This window comes from Ipomoea triloba, chromosome 9 (assembly GCF_003576645.1).
Source record: "Ipomoea triloba cultivar NCNSP0323 chromosome 9, ASM357664v1".
Taxonomy (NCBI): Eukaryota; Viridiplantae; Streptophyta; class Magnoliopsida; order Solanales; family Convolvulaceae; genus Ipomoea; species Ipomoea triloba.
Genome location: NC_044924.1, coordinates 2205637 through 2228866, shown reverse-complemented (window position 1 = coordinate 2228866; position 23230 = coordinate 2205637). Strand labels below are relative to the sequence as shown.

The 23230-nt window shown below is 35.4% G+C and overlaps 3 protein-coding genes across 4 annotated transcripts; all 3 read right to left on the bottom strand.

Moving 5' to 3' along the window:
- Positions 1 to 3055: 3055 nt before the first annotated feature.
- LOC116030796 (NAC domain-containing protein 104-like) lies at positions 3056 to 4781 on the bottom strand. Its single transcript, XM_031273130.1, has 3 exons — positions 4404 to 4781; positions 3918 to 4213; positions 3056 to 3363 (listed from the first exon to the last, which is right to left on the bottom strand). The coding sequence occupies exons 1-3, from the start codon at positions 4564 to 4566 to the stop codon at positions 3226 to 3228; spliced, it is 597 nt and encodes a 198-aa protein (XP_031128990.1). The 5' UTR covers positions 4567 to 4781; the 3' UTR covers positions 3056 to 3225.
- Positions 4782 to 8372: 3591 nt separating this feature from the next.
- On the bottom strand, positions 8373 to 10920 carry LOC116030520 (mRNA decay activator protein ZFP36-like). Of its 2 annotated transcripts, XM_031272790.1 has the most exons (5): positions 10788 to 10920; positions 9781 to 10307; positions 9423 to 9479; positions 9248 to 9328; positions 8373 to 9184 (listed from the first exon to the last, which is right to left on the bottom strand). In XM_031272790.1, exons 1-5 carry the CDS (start codon positions 10843 to 10845, stop codon positions 8738 to 8740), a joined length of 1170 nt encoding a protein of 389 aa, XP_031128650.1. In that variant the 5' UTR covers positions 10846 to 10920; the 3' UTR covers positions 8373 to 8737. The 2 variants fall into 2 exon arrangements, with proteins under 2 accessions (XP_031128650.1, XP_031128649.1); XM_031272789.1 differs by having other exon boundaries at positions 8373 to 9328.
- Positions 10921 to 11367: 447 nt separating this feature from the next.
- LOC116029335 lies at positions 11368 to 15454 on the bottom strand. Its single transcript, XM_031271288.1, has 2 exons — positions 15287 to 15454; positions 11368 to 13900 (listed from the first exon to the last, which is right to left on the bottom strand). The coding sequence occupies exon 2, from the start codon at positions 13525 to 13527 to the stop codon at positions 11608 to 11610; it is 1920 nt and encodes a 639-aa protein (XP_031127148.1). The 5' UTR covers positions 13528 to 13900; positions 15287 to 15454; the 3' UTR covers positions 11368 to 11607.
- Between the last annotated feature and the right edge of the window lie 7776 nt (positions 15455 to 23230).

Genomic DNA, 23230 nt, shown 5'->3' with positions numbered 1-23230 from the left:
AAAAAGTAGTGTTTTATTATCTGACAAAAAAAGTTGTTAAACCATTCAAGAAAACACACCATGATAATGACAAGTACACATTTGTCAAAATCGTAAGTGATATTAGTTGTGATTTATATAGTTACGTAACACTATAAGTTCATAATACGTACATATACACCGATTTGTTTCTACCTATCAATTCAAGTTAACTTTTATGTAATCCAATAAAAGAACATAAAATTGACTTTTGAAAAGCGGAATGCTTAATTCAAAAGAAAATGAATACAGGGGCAAGATTGCTGTCTGTAAATTCCTTGCAAGATACTATTTTATAATCTTGTTCTTATTAAGACATCATGCTGTAAAATCAATATGAAAACGATGTGGGTGTCAAATATTGTCAAAAAGGCTTGCTTTATTTTGTGATCCCACTTTAAATTTTAACCACAAATCCTTTGAATTTTATTGCACTTTTGGGAGGGGTGGATCCTAATTACTATTACCATTTGAATTCAAATATGCTTTTCTGAGTCGCTAATTACTCTTATCATGTGATGGGGCATGGGTTTGTAAGATGTTGATGAAACATTGCAGCCCTAATTTTGCACTTTTGATCTCTTTTTACTTTAGTCTTGTTTGTTCTCCACGAATTTTGGTTCAATTTGGTTCTTAATGTTATCACCGAATTCACACTGCACAAAAGCATTGTATTCTGCCCCAAACTGGATGGCTAAGTGAGTGGAGTATGATTTGTGTACTTGAGGATTACGAGTACACTTCTTATCAACATCGTCTTAGTTGAACATGTCGCACGAGATCTTTCTAATGCGGTTTACTTCTCTATGTGAAAAAACGAATTTGACCCAATGTATACCTTTAGATAGTAATTGCGATTTTTCTATTTACCAAAAAAAAAAAAACATTGTAATGTAAAACCCAAAAAGTTACAATCTAATCATGCCCTACAAATTTCACAATTTTTAAGGATGATTATCTCTCAAGCACAAAATCTATTCCCCCATTTTACTTACCGACTTAGAATCACCTTGATTTGGTTGATCAACAGTGCCTTGTCTCACTTTTTTACAACCTCTATGATTCCAAGTAAAAATGTATGCATAATCCTAATCCCAGTCTCCATATACTAGATATAATATTTTATACCTATTATCACGCCAATCAATATTGATATCAATAATATATACAATTATGCATAATATTTTTATTATTATGTTGTGCGTTATTAATATCTCAGTGTTGATAGTATTCGGTACCAAAGAAAAAAAATGCATCAAGAGGCTTGTGAGGTGTAATAAATATAAGGATGGATCAAGAGGCTTGTGGTGCTTACATCAGAAGTGATCCAATGCTTCTCTAAGCAGCCACCGTTTTTTTGGGTTTTTAAATTAAATATAAAATAATTGTTCCTTGGCTTCGAGATACAAGACAACTACTACAATACCATCATTCCACAGAAAGATAAAAAGGCTACTCTGATACCATTACTTCCTAGTAGCAGAAGTGGCAGGGAGGAAAGTATGCAGAAGAAAATAAAATGATTGAAATAATGCATAATCAACCATCTAAATTTTAAATATATATAAATTGATTAAATTCTGATTTTTTTTTTCTATAATGTGGATTGACATTAGTAACAACAATACATAATTATACCAGCTACTATTAATCATTATGATATACGTCTACTTTGACTTATGGAAAAGCCTACAATCGTTATGTGAATGTGTGCATCCGTATGTGCACTATTGGTGAAATTTATCTGTCTTGTGACTCTAACTGGCAAATGAATACAATGGTGTAAATCAATCTGGTTATCTATAATTGATCGTTTCAAACCAAGAAAATCAACATACAACTCTTACGTATAGTCGAATTTGAAACCTTAATGTTATCAAGTTAACTATCCGATTAACTTAGTTAGATGCTGCTTTATGATCGGTGTTGATTAACACTATAAAAATTCTCATAAATTATGTATTATATTGTTCATAAATTGATGAAAGATGATTAAGGGTTATGCCATTAATTAAGAGATTTAATGAGGACAATGATCGGTGCACGTGAGGATCTCCAACAACAACTGAAGCAAGCATGAGGAATAGGGCCATCAAGATCACACCAGTTTGAAGCAACAGTGGGGCACCCATTAGCTAGATTTTGATTCATTAATCTTCCACGTGGCATACATTTCACAATGCTACATACACATTCCATCCATCTCATTACTACTGCCCATGTATTCTTTCTTGTAGTACGAGTAAAATAATATTTGAATAAATTAAAGTTTTGTTACAGTGTTCGTCAGAGTCGAAAATGTGACGTCTGGCACTTCATTTTTATATATATTTTTTCTCAATAAGAGAAGGACATGCTAATGGATCTCATTTCATAAACTCAGGTCAAAATATAAAATGTTGGGTTAAATTTGTATTCATAAACCAAATGTAGTTAGGGTTTAGATTTGTATTTTAAGTCACATCAATTGAGATTGAGCAAGGATGTGCCCCAACATTGATACGTAGTTGGAGTCTAAATTCATATCGGATGGTACGGATCCACATTCGTGGTGTGGGAATAATGTGTAGTTAGGGTTTGATTAAGGCAGGGGTGGGGAGATGCGTCCCCATAGTGGTGTGTACTTTTAGGGTTAAATTGAGACAGACGGGCCCGAGGGCCCCCGGGGGAGGGGACGCCCCCGTATTGGTGTGTACTTTTAGGGTCAAATTGAGACAGGCTTGGGTGATAATTCGTCTTACATTAGCTATTGTGAAACTAACAGTTACTATGAGAATAGTGCATCCACATCGGTCAATAACCAATTTTAAGTGTTTACATTGAGTTTTCTCTTTTTATTAAGTTTTATGTAATTTAGCGTGACTTGATAATTAGCTTACAAGTATCACAAAATTATATAAAATGATAGGAGTATAACATTTGCTATAAAACAAGTTTAGTAGTGCAAATGTATAACATTTCGCTCAAGTCATATTACTCATATATGTGGAAATAATTGAAGTGATATAATTTGTTACATCAACTTTTGCCACCTATATGAAAACAAAAAACAATTGACATATATAATATAGTTTGGAAGAAGAGAGAACTACATAATGAAAAGCAAAGAAAATTAACTAGCCAATAATATATATAGAATATAATATAATGTGAATCAACTAGACCCTAATTATGCTTATAATTGGATCTAATCAATTAATTAATACATTAATGTGGCAGACTAATCTCATCAAGATCATCTAGCGAGAGGAAGACTTCATCCAAGCACGATAGCTCATTCCCATCGTCACCATCATCATCGCAATTGCTATCATACACTCGACAAATTACCCATTTACTATAATCCTGAAAAAAAAAATGTAAATAGAAATTAAATTGCGAATAATTCAACTCTCTTCCATGCATATATTACTAAAAGGAATAGTACTCTAATTTCGTTACCCTTTAACGTTACCCCTACTCTAAAGGGGTTTGCACTTTAATCTCATGACCTTCCACTGGAGCCTAGCCCTTAGCAGGCTAGGCTCCACCACCGCTCCTTCCATATAACAGATGTTCCTTAGCAAGCTACAAATACCTATAATTTAGTGATTCTACTGCTCTTACCCGATAACCGCCTATTCTTTAGTAGGCTAAGGGTACTCATAATTTTGCGACCTTCAATCACATCTATCATAAAGTTGATTCCTTAGTAAGCTACAAGTGCCTATAATCCCGTAACCCCATCGCCTTTACCCTGGAGTCAATGCCTTAGGGGCGACAACTGCGCCCCATATAAAGGGCAATTTCGATATTACTGGTGAAATTAAACTATTAACTTCTTTAGATTGGATAGTCAGCTGACTTATGTTCAAGATTGTTTCTCATATTACTAAGTATATATACATACATATACTTACATTCTTGGAGTGGCTTCTTCTCCTTGAAGAAGATTTAGCAGAGGTGGTTGAAGCAGAGGCAGAATCCGGCGATGCAGAGAGCCTGTATTCTTGCATCACCCAACTGGTCTTATCACCCTGCGGCGGCTCGCCGATGTAGAAAGCATAGCACCGCTTAACCCCCACGCGGTGGCCGCCGGAGCTCGGAAAAATGGGCTCGTCGCCGCCCAACGCCTTCCAATACCCATTGCTCGTAATCCTGCTCGCCGTCCTCCGGCTGTAGAAATACCATTTATTCCCTTCCCCCATCGCTCTCCCTGAAATGAACCATACACAAATACAAAATAAAAGGAAAATAAATCTTCAAATAGTAGTTGTGAGTTTCTCGTCGTTAAAAAACGTACAGAAATCCTAGTATAGTAGTTATGGATTTTCCTCATAATCCAAACAAAAAAAGAAAAGCAAAAGAGAATCTGCAGAGGGAAGGAGAAAAGAGTAATTACATACCTTCCAAGTCCCATGGATCGTAAGGGTAGAGATCGAGATCGGGGATGACGTCAGGGTGGCAGGGCAAAAGCGCCGCCTTTCGATGGAGGAAATGTACGACTAGCTCTTCATCTGTGGGGTAGAATCGGAACCCAGGTGGCAAATTTACACTGTTCTCACCCATCGCTACCTATATCAACAACAACAACAGTAACAGCTGTATGTATGTATATATATGTGGGGGGTTGTATATATGTATATATAGTGATGGAATTGAAGGAAGACAGACAATATGGGAGATGATGAGAGAGGGATATTTATAGGGAGAGAAGTCAAGCGAGGTGGAGATTGACGTGAGATGGAAGGTGCATATATAGATCATCATCATCATCAACAACAACATATGTTCATCGTATACATATGCATATATTTATATTCATAATTCATTCCTACGGTTCAACCATATAATACACTACATCGATCACTAGCCTATATTATATATATCTTTTGTATTTCATAATAGACAATTTTTATTTTTATTTTTTTATATTTAGTACAGTCATAAGGCGTTCAAGGTGTGCGCGTTCTACAGGCACATATCTAATGTGTTCTGAAACATTTATGTTGTCTATAACTATTTAAGTTGTTCATAATTAATCGACTACTCAAATTAAGAAATTCCATAAACAACTCCTTCCCACAATGTTCATCAATATAAATAAGGTAATAGAAAGATGCCTACCTGAATAAGTGATAAATTGATTTAAGGAATATTTATAAAGGAGTAGTAAAGTGATGGGGTAGGGTACGGCGGCGGGTGTTAGTGTTTTAGTACGGAGTTGTATAAAAATAAAACCAAGCCGGATCTACGTTATACTTCCACGTAACGGTACTTGATTCCATTGGTGGCAACTCCTACTATATTTTTATGCATACGTATACTACACACCTACCTACACTATACGGATTCTATTTATACGTATAAATTACACCTACTCTATACACAAGATAGCTACTTATATTTTCCACTATTTATTTTAATAAGGGAAACTGGCCTACACCTACATTAGATAAATCATGCTTTGTGATCTTAGTCGATAAAAGATCACAAGTAAGTAAACCAATATAGGTTGTTCATAACTGATCGACTCAAATCAAGAAAGTTGATCAATAAACCGCTCTAACTTATTGAGAGTTAATAATTTTTTTTCACTACTATTATTTATTTATAATAATATGCATAGACGGTAAAAGTAGTGAAATAATGTCAGAAATAATCTAATTTCAATAGGTGTTAAAGTTTTACCTTAATAACTTTAAAAATCTAGCAATGATTTAAAAAATTGTATATATCACTCTAAAGACATAACACTTACTCAAAATGTTTCAATTTATACCAAAATCAATTAATAAGTTTGAACTCTAAACTTAAGCAACGGTCCTTGATTGTTCCTATCTTAGGAGTTAGGACTAATGAAGGAGATAAATCACAAGCCTTGTCTCAACTCACCCAAGGTCAAATTTGTACTTGGCCTTCATTTGGGGTCAATGGTAAGATTCGAACTTCACACCTTGCAGTTGTTAAGAAAACTAAGTTTATGAACTTTTTTGACCCGAGTACTAAACAATTAATGACAACACAATTAAGTGCATTTAATTTACTAACTAGAAAAACTTTCTATTTTTTTGGAAAAAAATTTTAAAAAAAAATATTGAAGAAAGAAAAACAGAAAATTTGAATATTTGTACAATTTGAAAATAGAGAATGAGAATTAAAAATTTGAGAAAATTGAGAAATAAAAGCAATCTATATATGAAGAATAAGGTTGAGGGATGTGGGGGGCATCGTTAGCACACTTCATGCTTATATCATCTCCCCAATCCTTGTGCCATCCACGTATAGGCTATATATAAATATATGCCCATTAACACAATTATTATTATCACATGATAAAATTAATAAAGCAAGCTATACATATAATTACCGTCCTTTTTTATATTTATATATTGTGTTTGTGAGATGGGTGTTAGTTGAATTGGAGGTGGAAAACTAAAGTAAATCCCATCAACGCAATTCTTTGAATTTTTAGTTAAGTTCTTTTTCAGTAATTTTATTCAAGTCATTCATTTTGAACAGTTACTTCTATCTAATCAAATTTTATCCAAAAGTAATTATTTGTAGCTATGATTTATGCTATCTAATTATATAAACTCAATATGAATCATGACATTTCTTTTGAGTCCTATGTGATATTTCAATTTATTTTTTGAAAGGACTAACTAATTGTGATTAGTGAACTGATTAAAGTGTAATTTGATTGCATTCTACTCTAGTCAATCAGTTGCTTCGCTAATTTTGCAATGAGAAACATACCAATAGTATGCTGCAGGCCGATGGTTACCAATTTGATACCTAATTTTCCTTGACTATATATATATGTCTTGGTCTTGTTGAAGAAATAAAATGAAAAGAAAAATAATTATATTTTCACTATTTTCGAATTGAATAAAACTAACAGACTTCTATTCTCTATTCTAGTTTTCATCCCTACTTTGATTGATTTGGAAAAAAAATTACAACTATTATTCATTCAGTTTTCTTCACTTAATAAAATATGAACAAACAATGAAAGTTATATTTTTTAAGAGTGTATATATCCGGTAACTTGTTATTGACAGCATTATGATTTTGTTGGTAAGACTTGGCAGTATATTGCAGCAAAGGTACAACTAAATTGGGGCTATATATACGTCCATGAGTAGCTAGCACCATCAAACATTACTAGTACGAAAACGAATATAATGCTTCTTACCGGAAAGGCTAGGAATGGTCTTTCCTCATATATGACAAGAAATTGATAGTCCATCATTCCAAAGACTAAAGGACATCATTCCAATGGTGTGCACTCCACAGTCATTCTAGATCCAGGAAATGGAGTTGAATTGACAGGACTCTTAGAGTATAGGAGATGTGAAGTGTGAACAAGTGATGACCCTATAATGGTGTCACTTCTCTCTTTTCTTTTCTGTTTTTCTTTTGTTTCCCTAACCATCAAGTATATATTTGAGTGTATGGCCACTTTGTATGTGGATAAAGGACGGGCCATGCCTTGAAAGAGGTGGCTAAATGAGTAGAACTTAATTCTCGTATTAAAAGATCACAAGTTTAATTCTGGTCGATATCTTCTTGGTTAAACCTATCACACAAAGTCTTTCTAGTACACTTTACTTTTCTTATATGGCCAGTTTGAAATTGCTTACTCTAGTAGGTGCAGGTTTTCATTGTCATCCAAAAGAAAAAAGAGGGCCACTTCTCCCCTCTTAGTGCATTCAAGCATGTGGCTAATTCACCCACGTCATCATAGTGATGCGTTCAAACACTTAATTCTCGTACTAAAAGGTAACAAGTTTAATACCTTCTCGGTCTAACCTATCACACAAGGTCTTTCTAGTGCTCTTTACCTCTCTTATATGGTTTGAAAGTGTTTGCCCCAGTGGATGCAAGTTTCCATTGTCATCCAAAAAGAGGGCCACTCTGCCCTCTTAGTGACAAGAAACCAACTCCATATATGCATCTTTATCTCCTAAAGTTTCATTATTTCAGCTCGATAATTCATCACTTTTTGCCTAACTATTTGGTAATGACGTAGCTTTGCAGTCTTAATAAAGCAATACTAGTCAGTTACAAGTCCAATAATAGAATTAGCAGAGCATGGATTAGTTCACACGATTTCAATAAAAACAATACAAAGAAGCAAGTTGATATGACATGTACCAAGCATGTGGTTAACTCACCCATGTCATCACAGTGGGTTCAAACACATAAATCATTCCAATTATTCTCTAAATGTCCAATCTCTGATGCCAAATGCCTTTAGACATATGACTTTTGTTTAAAGTTTTCAAAGAATTAGTGCAAACAACAATGTGATTTTCAGAGAATCAAGGATTACCGGCATTTTAAATGAAGCAAGAAGCAAGAAATGGAAATTCCACTCTAAGGCATGACTTTCTGGTTGTATATCATATCAATCAAAAATCTCTTTTTGACAGTCTAGTAGTACATGTTTTCCAATTAACCACAACGAATCAACAATACACATACAATCAAAATGACACATTCACATTTAGTTACTTGGTGTATTTGTATAGCTGCTCTGATCAATGGAATGTATTATGTTCTTGATCAAAACAAAAACAAAATGACAGATATTCACATGTTACCTGACAAGAATACGAATCCTCACTTTCTTTGGTGTATGCTATGGTGCTTTCAGCTAGTTAGCAGTCAATTGTATGCTAATTGGAAAAGCAGAGATGTTCATGTATTACCCATAGGAGAAGGGTAGATCTCTTTACTCAGGCTTGGGATCGATCTCGGGCTCAGGCTCAGGGCAAATCTCGCCGAAAATAGGCAATCTTTTCCTCCCAGAAGGTCCATAGAGAGCAGTCTGAATATGAGCATTAACATCTACCACAGGAGCTTTTCCAGGCAAGGAAGTCTCAATACCATCATCTGCTGGAGACCAGTCATTATTTCCAGAAGCTGTGGCAGTAGAAGCAGTTGCGGAGGTGCTGCTGTTGCCTCCACTGGCTGGATCTTTGACTACAGTTGGTGTTGAAACAGGAATTGCCACTTCAGCTCTAGAAGCTGGGGATTGAACTGCTGGATTCACCTGGTCCTGAGGAGGAATTGCCACTTCAGCTCTAGATGCTGGGGATTGAACTACTGGATTCACCTGGTCCTGAGGAGGAATTGCCGCTTCAGCTCTAGGTGCTGGGGATTGAACTGCTGGATTCACCTGGTCCTGAGGAGGAATTGCCACTTCAGCTCTAGGTGCTGGGGGTTGAACTGCTGGATTCACCTGGTTCTGAGGCTGAGGATGAAAATATCGACACCTGGGGCCATATGGACATGTTCCAGAATTGATGATTGACCTGCACATCTGTCATTGAAATACAGATAAATGGGATAACTGATTCTGATTTCTTGAAATTGTGAACAATTGCAGAATTGATAGGATTCAGTATTGGGAATACCTCAGATTTGTAATTCTTTGGGGCAGGAGGATGCAACTCTTGAACTCCGTGTGCATACTGTTGAATTTCACATTTCAGAAAATCAATTCAATATCAGGACTTTTAAGAGACTCTTCTGGATTTCAAGTTGACAATTCAAAGATTAGCGAGTAAGGATATTGACTTTTAAGAGACGATATTGACTTTTAAGAGACTCTTCTGGATTTCAAGTTGACAAAATTCAAAGATTAGCGAGTAAGGTATATATACATATCTCGATCGCTGCAAACATGATCTAATACTGAAAAACAATTGCGTGAACATGCTAAAAAGTCTTCGGATCAATTCAAACTCTCAAGAAGAAAGCCAAGAAACGAACCTGGCAACTATGACCAAATCGGCAAGAACGATATTGCTGCCAGACCCGACACGGTTCCCTCCTTTGGCCAAGGCCGGGATCTGATGGCACCGTCCCTCTCGGCCTTGAACTGCCGCCCTTTGGATTAACGGGAAAGCCGTCCATGACAATCACGTCCTCCTCAACTTTCACCGGAGTCTTGAACACCGTAATCGGAGACCCCAACGGTTGCGTCAGTAGGTTCTCAATCGAAGACAGAGGCGAACCGAACCCTCCTCTGGTGCCGCTGCTTCTGCTTCCGCCTCCGCTTCCGTCAAACGGAACAGACGAGCCGGATCGCAGGCGTTGGACCAAGGGAGAGAGTGGATTTGGCGTATTAAAGTTTTCAGACAACTCGTAGGGATCGAAAACTGGACTCAGCGGTACCGGAGTGTGAAATCGGTTGTGGATTGGTACCGCATTGCCTTCGAAAAACTTGATCGTCGGAGTTTTTGGATTATTATAGTTGCCGCGCAAATTTTCCATGAATTTTATTTTTTTTATTTTCCCTGCAATCACAACGGCATAACCGAAAATAATATCAAGATTATAAGAGATCCTAACTGCAATCGAGCAACCTTCATAGCAACATAAACTATTATAGTGCTCTCACTTTCAGTCTATACTTTTCTGACTCTGAACTCCCACCTTTTCATATCTTATGCTATCTAAATTTAGTGCGAAACTCAAAAACTATACAAAAATAACCGAATTTACTAGGAAAAATAACCAAAAAAAAAAGTCCTTCAAAACTCAATCAACAAAAATTCACAATATTTTGAATGTAGTTGCTATGTCCATGCATAAACACACAAGCATATACACACACTATATAAGCGCGCGGTTTTCAGAATTTGAAATTAAGAGCGATCATTCAACAAAACGACTAAGAAATCAAAGAATTGATATCGAATTCAAGTCGAACAGGTTGAAGCTTAGAGCGATGTTACCAATCGCGAACTTGAATTTGCATAATCAAAATCTGTAACCTGCAGAGACACATGCAACCGAGCTCAAATTCAGAACTTCGAGAAGACGAAGCAGCATCAGTGACAGTTTGATAGAAGATTGAAGCTCATACGTAAGAGATTCCGGAAATGTATAATGGCTACCTTATTAGGGTTTAGCCATTGTCCGCACAAGAACAGAAAGTACAGTGAGAACCTGAGATATTTATAGTCGCCCTCACCGGAGGAAATTTACCGGGAAGCTTTAAAAGCCATGGGAAATGTCACTTTAGTCCTTAAGTTGTACTTCTAGAAAACACAAAATCGGCCCGAGAGGACGAGATGGATAGTCAAGTGGGGCGAAACATAATTATTGTACCTAAAGGTTATGAGTTCAATTCTGACAAACACAGAAGTCGAGTTTACTTCGTGATTGTCTCGAAAAGGGTAATTAAGTAAATGAATCATGATTATTGTATCTAAAAGGTCACGGATTCGATTCTTGCCAATACAGAAACAGAATTTACTCCACGCACGCTTTCGATCGAGTAGTGACTGCGGGTTTCTCTGATAATCCAAACAAAACAAAAAACAAAAAAAAAAAAACAAAAAAAAAAACAGAATCTTGAAAGATTTTCATCTATATTGAATCTATAAATACATAACCTTCAATTTATTACATACATTGGCATTATTTGGGAATACTGAACAACAACAAATACATTTTGACAGGATGACAGTTATCAAACACATGCACACAGTTGCAAATTTGAGGAATGAAATTTGCAGAGGAGTTTCCACCACAGATCAGAACACAGAGTGTCTGCTAAAACAACAACAACAACAAAAAATGTGAACAACTTTAAACAATTGCGTTCTTCAGGTTGCCACCGAGCAGCGACAGAAGGCCGCCGCCATGGACTCTTCCCTCGGGAATTGCAAATTCGAAGCTCTTGCTGGCGTCGGGAACGCCAATTGCAGAGGTTCTCTCTGGCTTCTCTGAATTTCTTGGGCCTGAGCAGGAAGCTGAGGCCTTCATTGACAGAGGAACCAGTACCTGAGGAGGAATGAGTTGTCGTCGTTTGGATGGGTGCCCGAGGGAATTGGCTGAGTCTGAGGTTGCGCTGACAATGGAGGAAGAATGGTTGTTCTCGAAACTGGTTATTGCAGTGGAGGTTGATGGAACTAGTCCCCGGAAAAGCCCTGGACCGATCATGCTTCCTTTATTTGTCTCTCTTCCTTGAACCAAGCTGCTGTGAGCGGCACAGAGGCCGCCTCTCCCCCTTGCAAATTTCTCGCATTTTCCTTCTCCCCAGCTGCAACGCTTTCCCCCTCCGTGAGCCTTGCAGAAGTCTGTGCTACCTTGGGCGCTCTTTTCGCAGTTCTCGACCTTGCAACGCTTCCCTCCTCCGTGTCTGACACAGCAATCAGTGCGCCCCCGAGCACTCTTGGTGCAGCCTGGAACAGAACATCTCTTTCCACCGCCATGAGCAACGCAGAAATTAGTGCCTCCGTGTACACTTTTAGGACAAATCCCGCCACCATCAAAAAGGCATCGTTTTCCCCCACCGTGAGCTTTGCAGAGAGGCGTGCTCCCCTCTGCACCTTTCGTGCATCCAGCAAATATGCATCTCTTCCCACCGCCATGGCCTTTGCAGTACATTGTGCTTCCTTGGGCGCCCTTGGAACAACCGGGGTATTGGCAACGACGTCCACCGCCATGAGAGATACACAGCCCGACCTGCCCCTCTGCACTACGAGTGCATCCTTCCACCTTACACCTCTTCCCTCCACCGTGCTTGATGCAAAGCCCCGACTTGCCACGGGCTGCCTTCGTGCAGCCTCCCGGATAGCCACAGCGTCTCCCTCCACCGTGAGCAATGCAGTGGTCGGTCTTCCCTTCAGCGCTTTTAGTGCACCCGAGATACTGACACCTCTTTCCTCCGCCATGGGCCTTACAGTATGCTGTCCTGCTCTCAGCGCCTTTGTTGCACCCGAATTTCTGACATCTCTGCCCTCCTCCGTGGCCAATACAAAGACCCGTAGCCCCTCGAGCACCTTTCGTACAGCCTGTAAACATGCATCTCTTAGGATTGCTTACCCTGCGATCCGAGGATGTCACTGTTCCTACTGGCTCAGAGATGGTGCTCCTCGAGTAATCAGAGATAGCAGACGGTTCAGAGCTCATCTGAGGTAGATGGCAATGCGATTTAGCACCCAGCTCGAGCAATTTTCTTGACTGCATCAAAACTTCACTGTTTTCCATCCTCGGTGCCAAAAGAAGTGATGGCATATACCCACCCGATTTCTTGGCTGACGTCGAACCTTCATCAACAACTGGAATAGAAAGCCTACTACCATCTGAAGACAGCTGATCGGAATGATGATTCGAGACTGAAAATTCAATCACATTAGAAGCATCATCAATGCTTCCAGAGAGGCCGAGCTTGAGGATCGAATCATGTTCAGACGTCAGGTCCTGATTCAAAAGCGCTGTGAAACCTTTGCTTTTGTTGCCGCCAACAGAATAATAATCATCACAGGGAAAACTAGGCGTCGGGCCCAGACCAAGCACCAACCCGCAACCATCATCAACAGTATTATTCATCTGCACGATCCTTTTTGCTTTGCTGTTGGCTCCGCAGCTGGCAATTGTGGAGCCCTCACTTCCTCGATAACCAAAGCAATCCAATCGTAAAGTTGTATCACCAAAATTATTAGACCTTACTAGCTCACCGTTCGAAATAAGAAGCATATTGTTACTATTATTACAATCCATCATGGCTGTTCGATATCGCAAAGGGAGAAATGGAAACTTGATAAAAGAATGCTAGAGTACTACTAATAGAATGATCCATAAATCAGAATAAAGTAAACAAGCAAGATAAGTCCTAATGAGCTACCTCCCCCGCTCACAAAACCTGATGTGTCGGACCTATCCATTAAATTAAATGTTGTCCGTGTCGGACCAAGGATTTTGGGTAAAACTCTTTATAGAAACTCTAGTGTTATAATTAACACCGACAAGGTTTTTGGTGGAATTTTGATCATGTGAGCTACCAAATACGATACTCAACTTAGCTGGAACCAAACGAGATTCAGTCAATGAATACGAGCAATTTATATCTGTCGTTGGAAGCTCTTAATTCATCAACCTGACAAAACAAACGAGCTGATGTCATAATTTTGTAATTGCAGGTTAACCTAAAAGCCGGAAAATTTTAGCTTAAGTTACAAATTGCTATCACATACTTCAGCAATGTCACATCCACAATGTAAACATGGAATAAAAATGATTAAAACAAAGGCCGGATATTTAAAACACAAATGGAAAATAACATGAACCATATACTCAAGACACGGGAGGTCCAGAACAACTCTTAACTGAACATTTCGTGGACAAATTTTGACGTCAGTAAATCAAAGATGTAGTGAGTGAACAACTATTGGGTGCGGCCATCAGTTTTCAAGAGTCAAGACTCCTTTCCGCAATTATAACTGGACTACTTTCCAGCTCGAGAAAGAGCATCAAACACGATTTCTTAACCACAAAACGTGTTCTTTGTGGAACAAAATCCGCTGGTTTATAACTCTCTAGCAAAATTGCACACAACATCAGATTCCTTATTTCCTTATTATAGAAACACCCACGAAAAGACACAATTATTCGGCTGTTTCTACGCAGCAAGCTTTCTAAGCAAATTGGACTTTCAATATTTTCACAAAAAATAAAAATAAAATAAACTGAAGCACGCAAGCAGCAGGTAATTACTTATCAAAAACTATCCACACCAAATCAAAAGCCTTAAACTCAAGGAAACGTAAGGAATTTGTTTCAGCACTGATTTTTTCAGGACTGTAAAATTAACACACCCCATCTTTTTCGCCTTTTTTGTCGAAAAATCCATCATGAACATTTAATTCTTGAACTGCTCCATAACAAATATGCTTCATATGGTGTATCTATTTGGAAATGAATTACTTTAAACATATAAACTCACCAACTCCTTATCTATCAAACATGAAAACTATACTTCAATTCAACTAATTTACTGGTAGGGCTAAACCATAAGGGCAAAAACATCACTAAATCATGGGATCTACACATAATTCACCCAGAAACAACAAACTGAAAAACAGACACCAAAAAGTTTTCCAGCAAAGTTTGTCAAAGCTATTTCATTCATCTGCTTCAATACCAACTACTTCACTTTAACAGAGATTCTCATATTAGTGACAGTACAGATAAGCAAAGAACAGGTGATTATATAAAGAAACAGCAAAATTACAAAGGAGCAATACGTCAACAAGCTCAAGAAAACTCAAATTAAGAAAAAAAAAATCGTATTTTTAAGCATAGAGTAGTGTATCATGAGCTCCCCATGAACCAAGATTCAGCAAAACCAAGACAAAATCAAGACAGGAAAAAGTGCAGGGTAGTAAATTGCATTAAATCTCGAAAACCCATTAAATCTAGTAACGAATTCAGGATCTTTCTGCCATTAGTATTCATGAAGAGCTAAAGGGGACAAAGAAAATACCCTTTCGAGGAAATTCCCATTAGGGGAAAGCTGAGAAAACCATGAAAGCTATTGAAGCCACCCAATTGCGGTAATCTAGAAAGAGAAACGGGAGAGAAGGAAGAGAGCAGTAAAGGGCAGGGAGAGAGAGACGAGCAGAGAGAGAAAAGGAAGAGAGAATAACACTTGGCCGTAGCGTCACAATAAATAGAGAAAAAATAAATAAAATAAAATGATTCGAGCGCCCATTCTTAACTGATTACCGGAACAGCCCGCGGCTGTTCATTCGGGAGGTGAAATTACGGTTTCGCCCTCAGCCGTCACCAACCGAACAACAGTTTTCGATGGACGGTTTTACGCATTCCCGACCCTCCGATCTGGACGTCGCATACTTTTGGCGACAGCGACGTTTGCCCCGTTATGCCCCGCGTTTTATGTGTGCCGAACGGGGGAAAACGTGGGCAAAGATGTAATTTCGGTGACATCAGCTGGGACCAAAGAAGTTGTGGTGCAGGTGGAATTGTCGTGGCGCGCCCTCCTCATTTTAACCGAACATTTTATTCAGACCTAACGTTATAAAAAAATCTAAAAAGCAGCCTCTGCAAATGAGCTGGCTCAGTACGGCATCAATTCCTCTCTTGCGGCTCCACTATTGTTTCACCAAAAATTATTACGTGTACGATGTCACATTTTACCTGTCATGTTTATTATTTATATTTTTAACTTAATTTTTTATGCTTAATAGTATTTGTATTATATGAGTTCTGATATTAGGCATCTCCACGTTTTACAAATACAGGAGTTGAAGGGCATCAATAAGGCTCGAACTTATGACCTTTCATTTGGCAGACTTGACCATAAAATTTTTGGCAGAAACGTTACGAGATAAATCTAATATAGGTAGTTGAAACTGAATTTACTTTTTATGTACTTGAAACTGAATTTATAGTGTACAAAATATATTTCGGTAAAGTTAGAGTTGATAGAAATGAATGGACTTTGCGCGAATGAACATACACGTGCATGAGTTGTTACAGCCAAGCCAAGTAAAAAAGCACAAGCCGAGCTCAACGGCTCGAGCCGCGTCTCTTAGCACGTGACGGAGCTCACACGAGTCGGCGCCGTTTCCCATTCGCTGCATCCGGTAGAACTTCAATGATTCGTTAGAATCTCTTTAGGTGCTTACGTGGCAGAATTTGATTAGTGGATTCCATCAATAATTGCGGTTCCAGGAATCTTTAAGAACCTTTGCTTAGCTCAGCTGCCAATTATACATACACTTCCGTACATCAACATCATGTACAGTACATGACACCAACGTATACATAAATTTCCACTCATTATTTTCCTTTTATAATTTCCTAAAAAAAAGTCCTTTTATAATATACCTTTAATAATTGTAATCAAACATAATATATACTTAACTAGTTTTATTGGCGTTAATGGTAATGCATTCTCATCCGTTCAGAGAAGTCAGAAGTTTAAAATCTCATCTCGTATGAAAAAATCAATATGACCGGCACTTTGTCCCTTAGCTAAAGTCTATTTAGGACACCGGGTGGTCTAACAAAAAAATATAATATTTACTTCTTCTCGCCTTATTTTATTTGTTATATTTTATTTATTATGTATTAAAATGTATTGTATATTAATTTAAATATGAAAATAGTAAGGCATTTTATTTACGAAATGTGATAAACACAAATAGTTAATAACCTATATATATATATATATCAATGACCATTTTCTTAGGCTTCATTGGAAGACTAGTGGAATTTAAATGAGGGTAGTAATATATATTGAAATTGTTGGTTTTAAGCCACAAGCAATTAACCAACGTAAACAATTAGAACCAAAGTATAAAAGCTTAGAGAGATTTAAAAATTAGTCTAGAATCTCTCGTTTGTATTTTTCATAAATGAGATAATATATCTCCAAGTTTTAGAATTATTAGGTTCGGGTTGATCACTCGTTCCGATATCAAATACTAGATTGTCTATATCCAATCAATTAGACGCAATTACACTGTTTTCGTTGTACCCTTCTACTTTTACATAATTTGTTTTGCGATTGGGACACTCCAACAAATCAATTAGAACAGTTAATGATTTCAAGCATTTTAATTGATCTCTCAAACATATTTTTACTCATTAGTAAGAAACGATCGACGGGAGTTCAAATTATACCTCAATTCACATATTTCCACAATAAATTTGTGTTTGAATCTCATCGCTTTCCTCTCATCAAATATAATTAAAAAGGAAAATGATTTCTACAATGGATAATAATGGCAACGGAGTGGTACTAAGAAATACTTAATTAAACGCAAAAAAATAATAAGGTAGCATAAAGACAAAAAAAGATGGCGCGACAATCAATGAGGTAGATGCGTGTCGAGACCGCACTTGCAAATGCACATCCTACAATTGGTGTCTGATTTTACAATGTTTCTGTCTCTCTGTTGGCTGACGCCACCTAGTGGACCCCACTATACCCATGTTTGGCTTTCTCCACCATTATGATTTCAAGTTGGAAAAAAATTAATTAAAGTTATTAATTCTTTTTGTTTTTTTGGTGAAGAGTGTAATTTTTATGACACATTTAGCTTCGAATTTCAAAAGTCTAAAGAATCGTTAGGCCATATTTTCAGGATTCGTATTCGTCTAGAAATCAGAATCAAACGAGTTTTATATTAAATAATAAATTATCTTATGACCTTAATTAATATAGGATTATAAGGAAGTAAACTAGTTTAAATTACTCACAACTCATATGGTCAAACTAAACTTGAAACATTGTAATTATCTAATTAACAGTCTGCCTAAATTAATTAACTAGAGTTGAACCAACTAATTAACTCGGTAATCCTTGCATTAAGCTTTATAATTATTTAACATAATTAGATTAAATGTCATGTCACACATCTTAATATTCATTAGTAATAATTTGATTAATAATTCAATTACAAGTCGAGCATAAATCATAATAGATGGTAATTTACGATTTGGTGTAAATAAAAGTGTATTTTACTTCATAATGTTAAATAAATAATAGTTTACTTTATTATTTTCCTTATATATAAAATAAAATATTTCACCCCTCTTAAAATGACTCAAAAAATTCATATACATTTTTATACTATATAATTGAAGTAGAAAATAATATTTTTTTTAATAGCTCAATAATTTAGCTCAAAAAAAATTGCAAACAGGTCACATAAATATAAAAAAGCAATTACTACATTTTGAGTCACAACATCAAATAATTAAAATTTTGATAAATTAAAGTCCGCAACTGCTACTCAAAAATACGCTTTAGGTGATAAAAGCGGAAGCGACAAAGAACCACCATGAGGTAAATCAACTTAAGTTTCTTATAACTAACTGACTCAAATCGAGAAAGCGAATATATAGTTCCCACAAATTGTGAAACTTGAAACTTTATTATTACCAAGCTAATTGTCTGATTAACTTGTTGACAGATTCGGTTGGGATTGACTTAGTTGAATGCATCAAGTTGAGTCTTGAGTTGGATTCATAATTATTAATTACATTATTAAAATGCTTTGAATCCAACAATTAAAAATTATTTCCAGATACCCTTTACTCCAATTCAAAGGTTCACCCAATAATATTTTTCATTTCATGTCAAAACAATTAGGTGTGCAACTAGGAATATTTGTACGAAGAAGGGTTGACTTTTTCAAAAAAATGTATGATCATTATAGTGATATATTTCCATATAAAAGTTACATTTATAGACATAATTCATGTCAATAATGCAAATGGGTTTTAATAAGAAGGCTAAATAGGGGTATATATATAGCTTGATTATGTAATTCAGCTTAACGCGTTTACTATGTTAGTCAATAATTATACTATAATCACTATTTCAAAGAAAATAAAAAATAAATCATTCACTTATAATTTGTTAAAAATGTGAACACATAAGTTAAACCTACTAAAAATTTACACAAAAACTTCACAACTCATATATATATATATATATATATTTAAAGAAGTTAATTTTTACGAAGGTTACATTCCTTGTTTTTAGTGTCAATTTTAAAATAAATGTTTCGCACCGATGCAATCATATTCGCCAATTTTCACTTCCTCCCCCATGGAAACTGAAGCGTATTCACTTATCCAGAAGGAGATTGAACAAAAAACAATTAAACCAACTAGAAAACAATAAATAAATAAATAAAATTAAAGAGACAAAAATGTATTTGCCTAAAATAAGTCTCACTATAAAAGTCATTGAAAAGACCAAAAAAATGTTCAAAAATAATAGTCTAAGATGTTAAATGACAAAAACGATAGTCTAGAACTAAATTTAGAATTTTCCACAAAGATAATGAACCTCCGCTATAAGTAACTAAATAAAATGTTGAACATAAATTGAAAAACTATAATAAGTCATATCTATCGGGAGCATATTAGAGTCACACACAATTTTGCAACCTTTGCAAGTAAACATGAGACATGCTAAAAAGAATTTTCACATCCTAATAATGTTCAAAATTATAAATTTAACCCTTGAAAATCGACTAGCTAGATGTCTAAATGTGTCTAATTTGAGACTCTTTAATCTGATCTTTACTGCGATATGAGATTATGATTAACCTCGATCCGTAAAGTTTACTTTTTCCTTTGTAAAAAAAATGAAAAAGTAAAAAAGAATAGTGGGACATAAAGTGTAATTAATGCTTCATTATACAATTCTGTATTTTGTTTTAATTATTATTATTCTTTGTTGTTATTTGTAGTGTTTGAGGAAAGCCCGCATTGCATAAGATATTGTGATGGCATCAGCAAAGTATATAAAGTTCACTACAATTAATGCAATTAAATAATTGTTGGTGTGGCTTAAATAATCCAATCACCTTAAAATAATAAGAATAATTAGGTCAGCATCTCTGGTGGTCCCACCTTGAAAGATTCATCATTCAACAATGGCAATGGGATTCTTGGAATCCCCTAACACCAACAGGCAAACAAGAAACTATAGCAAAAAAAAAAAAAAAACTACCATGGACGATTACATCTAAGTTTAATAAACCTAAAAAATTTCTCTTTATTTCCAATTGTTTTGTTTTGTTTTGTTTTTTTTTGGGTGGGGTTTTGATTATTTTCTTTTGCATTTTTCTGCTGCTGTCGACTTGTTGGTGTGAATCTTTTTGTTTGTTAGGTGAAGAAAAAACAGAGAAATCAGTTAGGTATAGTAGTCCTTATTGAGAATCCAACAACCAATTAACTTCATGGGGTTATGCATTTACATGATCCGAGTCAATTTGAATTAATGAAAAAAAATATGTCATTTTCTAGAAAAAAAATATATATGTCAAGTATATATACAAAAGCCCCTTACATCTTCTGAGCTATTAGGATCAAGCGCTTACCACTCACTCTAAAAGTTATAACTAGTAGCGCCCAACAATTCCTCCCTCCCAGTTTAAATATTATTGTCCGTGATTTGGTTCTGATACCACTTGTTAGTATCAAGCGCTATAGCTAGTAGCAAAGTCGCAACTTTAATTCCTTATTTATAGACCGTCATCACATTGTTCGAAATATGCTGAGTGCTGGACTTGACCTTTTACCAGCCTCCGCCCAACACGGACTGAGTGATTTGTATGTTTCCACTGGCTAGTATTTACCCCATATCCTCTGAGCAAACACCATGCTCCCTGAGGTGACTTCGGCCAAACCGACTCCAAGGTTAAGTTAAATCTCGAGTTATATATTCTGAACTTATTTTTCAGAATATTATTTGTTTTATTAGGTTGAGTTCAGTATCTCTATCATAAACTATATTTATTAAAAAAAACGTATACAATTTGATTAAACTAATATTCAACTCATATGAATTATGATGCCCAAATTAAAACATTATACGTACTCAATAATTGCTTCAGTATAAATTGAAAATTATGGAAAAGTCTTTGATTTTACCAATGAAAAAAAGCAAAGGCATTATAGTCATTTGATGTAACCCATAACCAATACATGGAAGATTCAACATGATGCGTGCTTAAAACGATGTCGATTTTCTTACAATAGACTACTACATTGATCACTAAAATTAAAAAAGAAAATAAATTTAAAAAATGGTGAGAAGTCCTACCTAGATGGAGTAATATTTCTATAAAGCTTCTAATTAACTAATGCCTCTGATTAGTCATATGATTATAAATTAATTAATTATTAATTATTAATAATTCGCCTGACACTGTTTTTGAGAGGGACTCCCTCTCTTGCTTCGCCAATTAATTAGTTCTTTTTTTTCTTTTAATTATTACTTTTTAAAATCCACTGCAAAAAAAAAAATACAATTAGATTTATAATATAGGGAAGACCTAATTTCTAGGGCATCCAACTCACGAAGGATCAAGACAAACGTTGTGGTTATGTTGAGAGAAAGAAAAGTAGAGAGATGATGTGAAAATTGTACATCACGTAATAGTATTGATCACGTTAAATTATCTTATTTTCTTATATTGAATCAATGTCACAAGAATACAAATTAGTTTATGTAATAAATAATAGCATTTTACGTGTTCAACACAAGCAATCAGTCCAAATCATTGTATATTCGTGATCATCGTCAGATTTTTGTGTTGTTATATAATTATTATCTACTCATTACTTGCTATAACTCTTAGGTTACCTGGCTTAACCGTTGGTACTCAATTATTAATAAGTGTATTCTTGAACCAAAACTCAATGCTTATGAAGTGTAGATTTCTTATTATCACCAAAAATTAAAGAAAAATGTTATTTATACTCTGCATCATAAATTATTGTTTTTTAAATCGCATATATATTTTTGATTAAATTATACAAAAATTCCAGTAGTCCAACTATATGCTTCTTTTTTTTCTTTTTTTTTTTCTTTTTTTTAAGAGCAACCAAAAAATTTAGTGTTGATTTTTTAACAAATGGGAGGTGAAGCTTTTCTACGGTTTTTCCTCTTACAAAACAAAATTTTTTGTGGGGTTCACTGGATGGGAAAATGAAACAAAGTAGTAGTGCACTGCTCGCGTGTGATCTGCATAAGGGACTAATTTTTTTTCTCTTCTCTCTTTTCCCCTCTCTCTTACATGGATTTGAAAAAACCAACAAAAAAATTCATATAAATGAGATTGCTCTAATAATTAGAGAAATTCATTGTCATTATTCAAGAATGCATACTGAATAAATATTGCTCTTGTATAATATTTTTAAATAACAAAGAAAAGGTAAATTACATTAATAATACATTATACAAAGATTCAAACGAAAATATATTAATAAATTAAAGATTGAACACGTCAAGTTGGATTTCTTGTTTAAATAGCGTGTGGTCGTTAATTAGCTATAAGGATAGATTTATTAAATAATGATAAAATTTCACTGTGGATGATGGGATCTGACGATTGACATAACCATTTGCTACCTCGGAGGGTTAGCAAATTTTTTATATTTTTAAAAAATACAATTTTTAATATGTTTATGTGGCCTATGATGAGTAGTGAGAACGCTTCGAAAAAGATAATTAGGATAATTATAATTAATTGAGATTATCATGGGCTTTGGAATCTAAGGTGTCGTCATTAGTTAGGCTATAATAAGTATTAAAAAAAAAATAGAAATGGGTTTCTAAAAAATTGCTAATTAAATGTGAATAGTTACCGACCAATTGTTATGCCGTGGACCTGGGTCTACATTCACATACACTATACTCTACATTCACACTTTGTAAACTCTACATTCACACATTACATGATTATATGATACTCTACATTCACACTTTGTAAACTCCACATTCACACATTACAAGATTATATGTTTAGTAACTATATTACCACTGTTATGCATTCACACATTCAAAACTCTATATTCACAAGTCCTATAATCCATATTCACAACTTGAAAACTTCACATTCACACATTACAGGGCTACAAGTTGCTAGAACTTCTT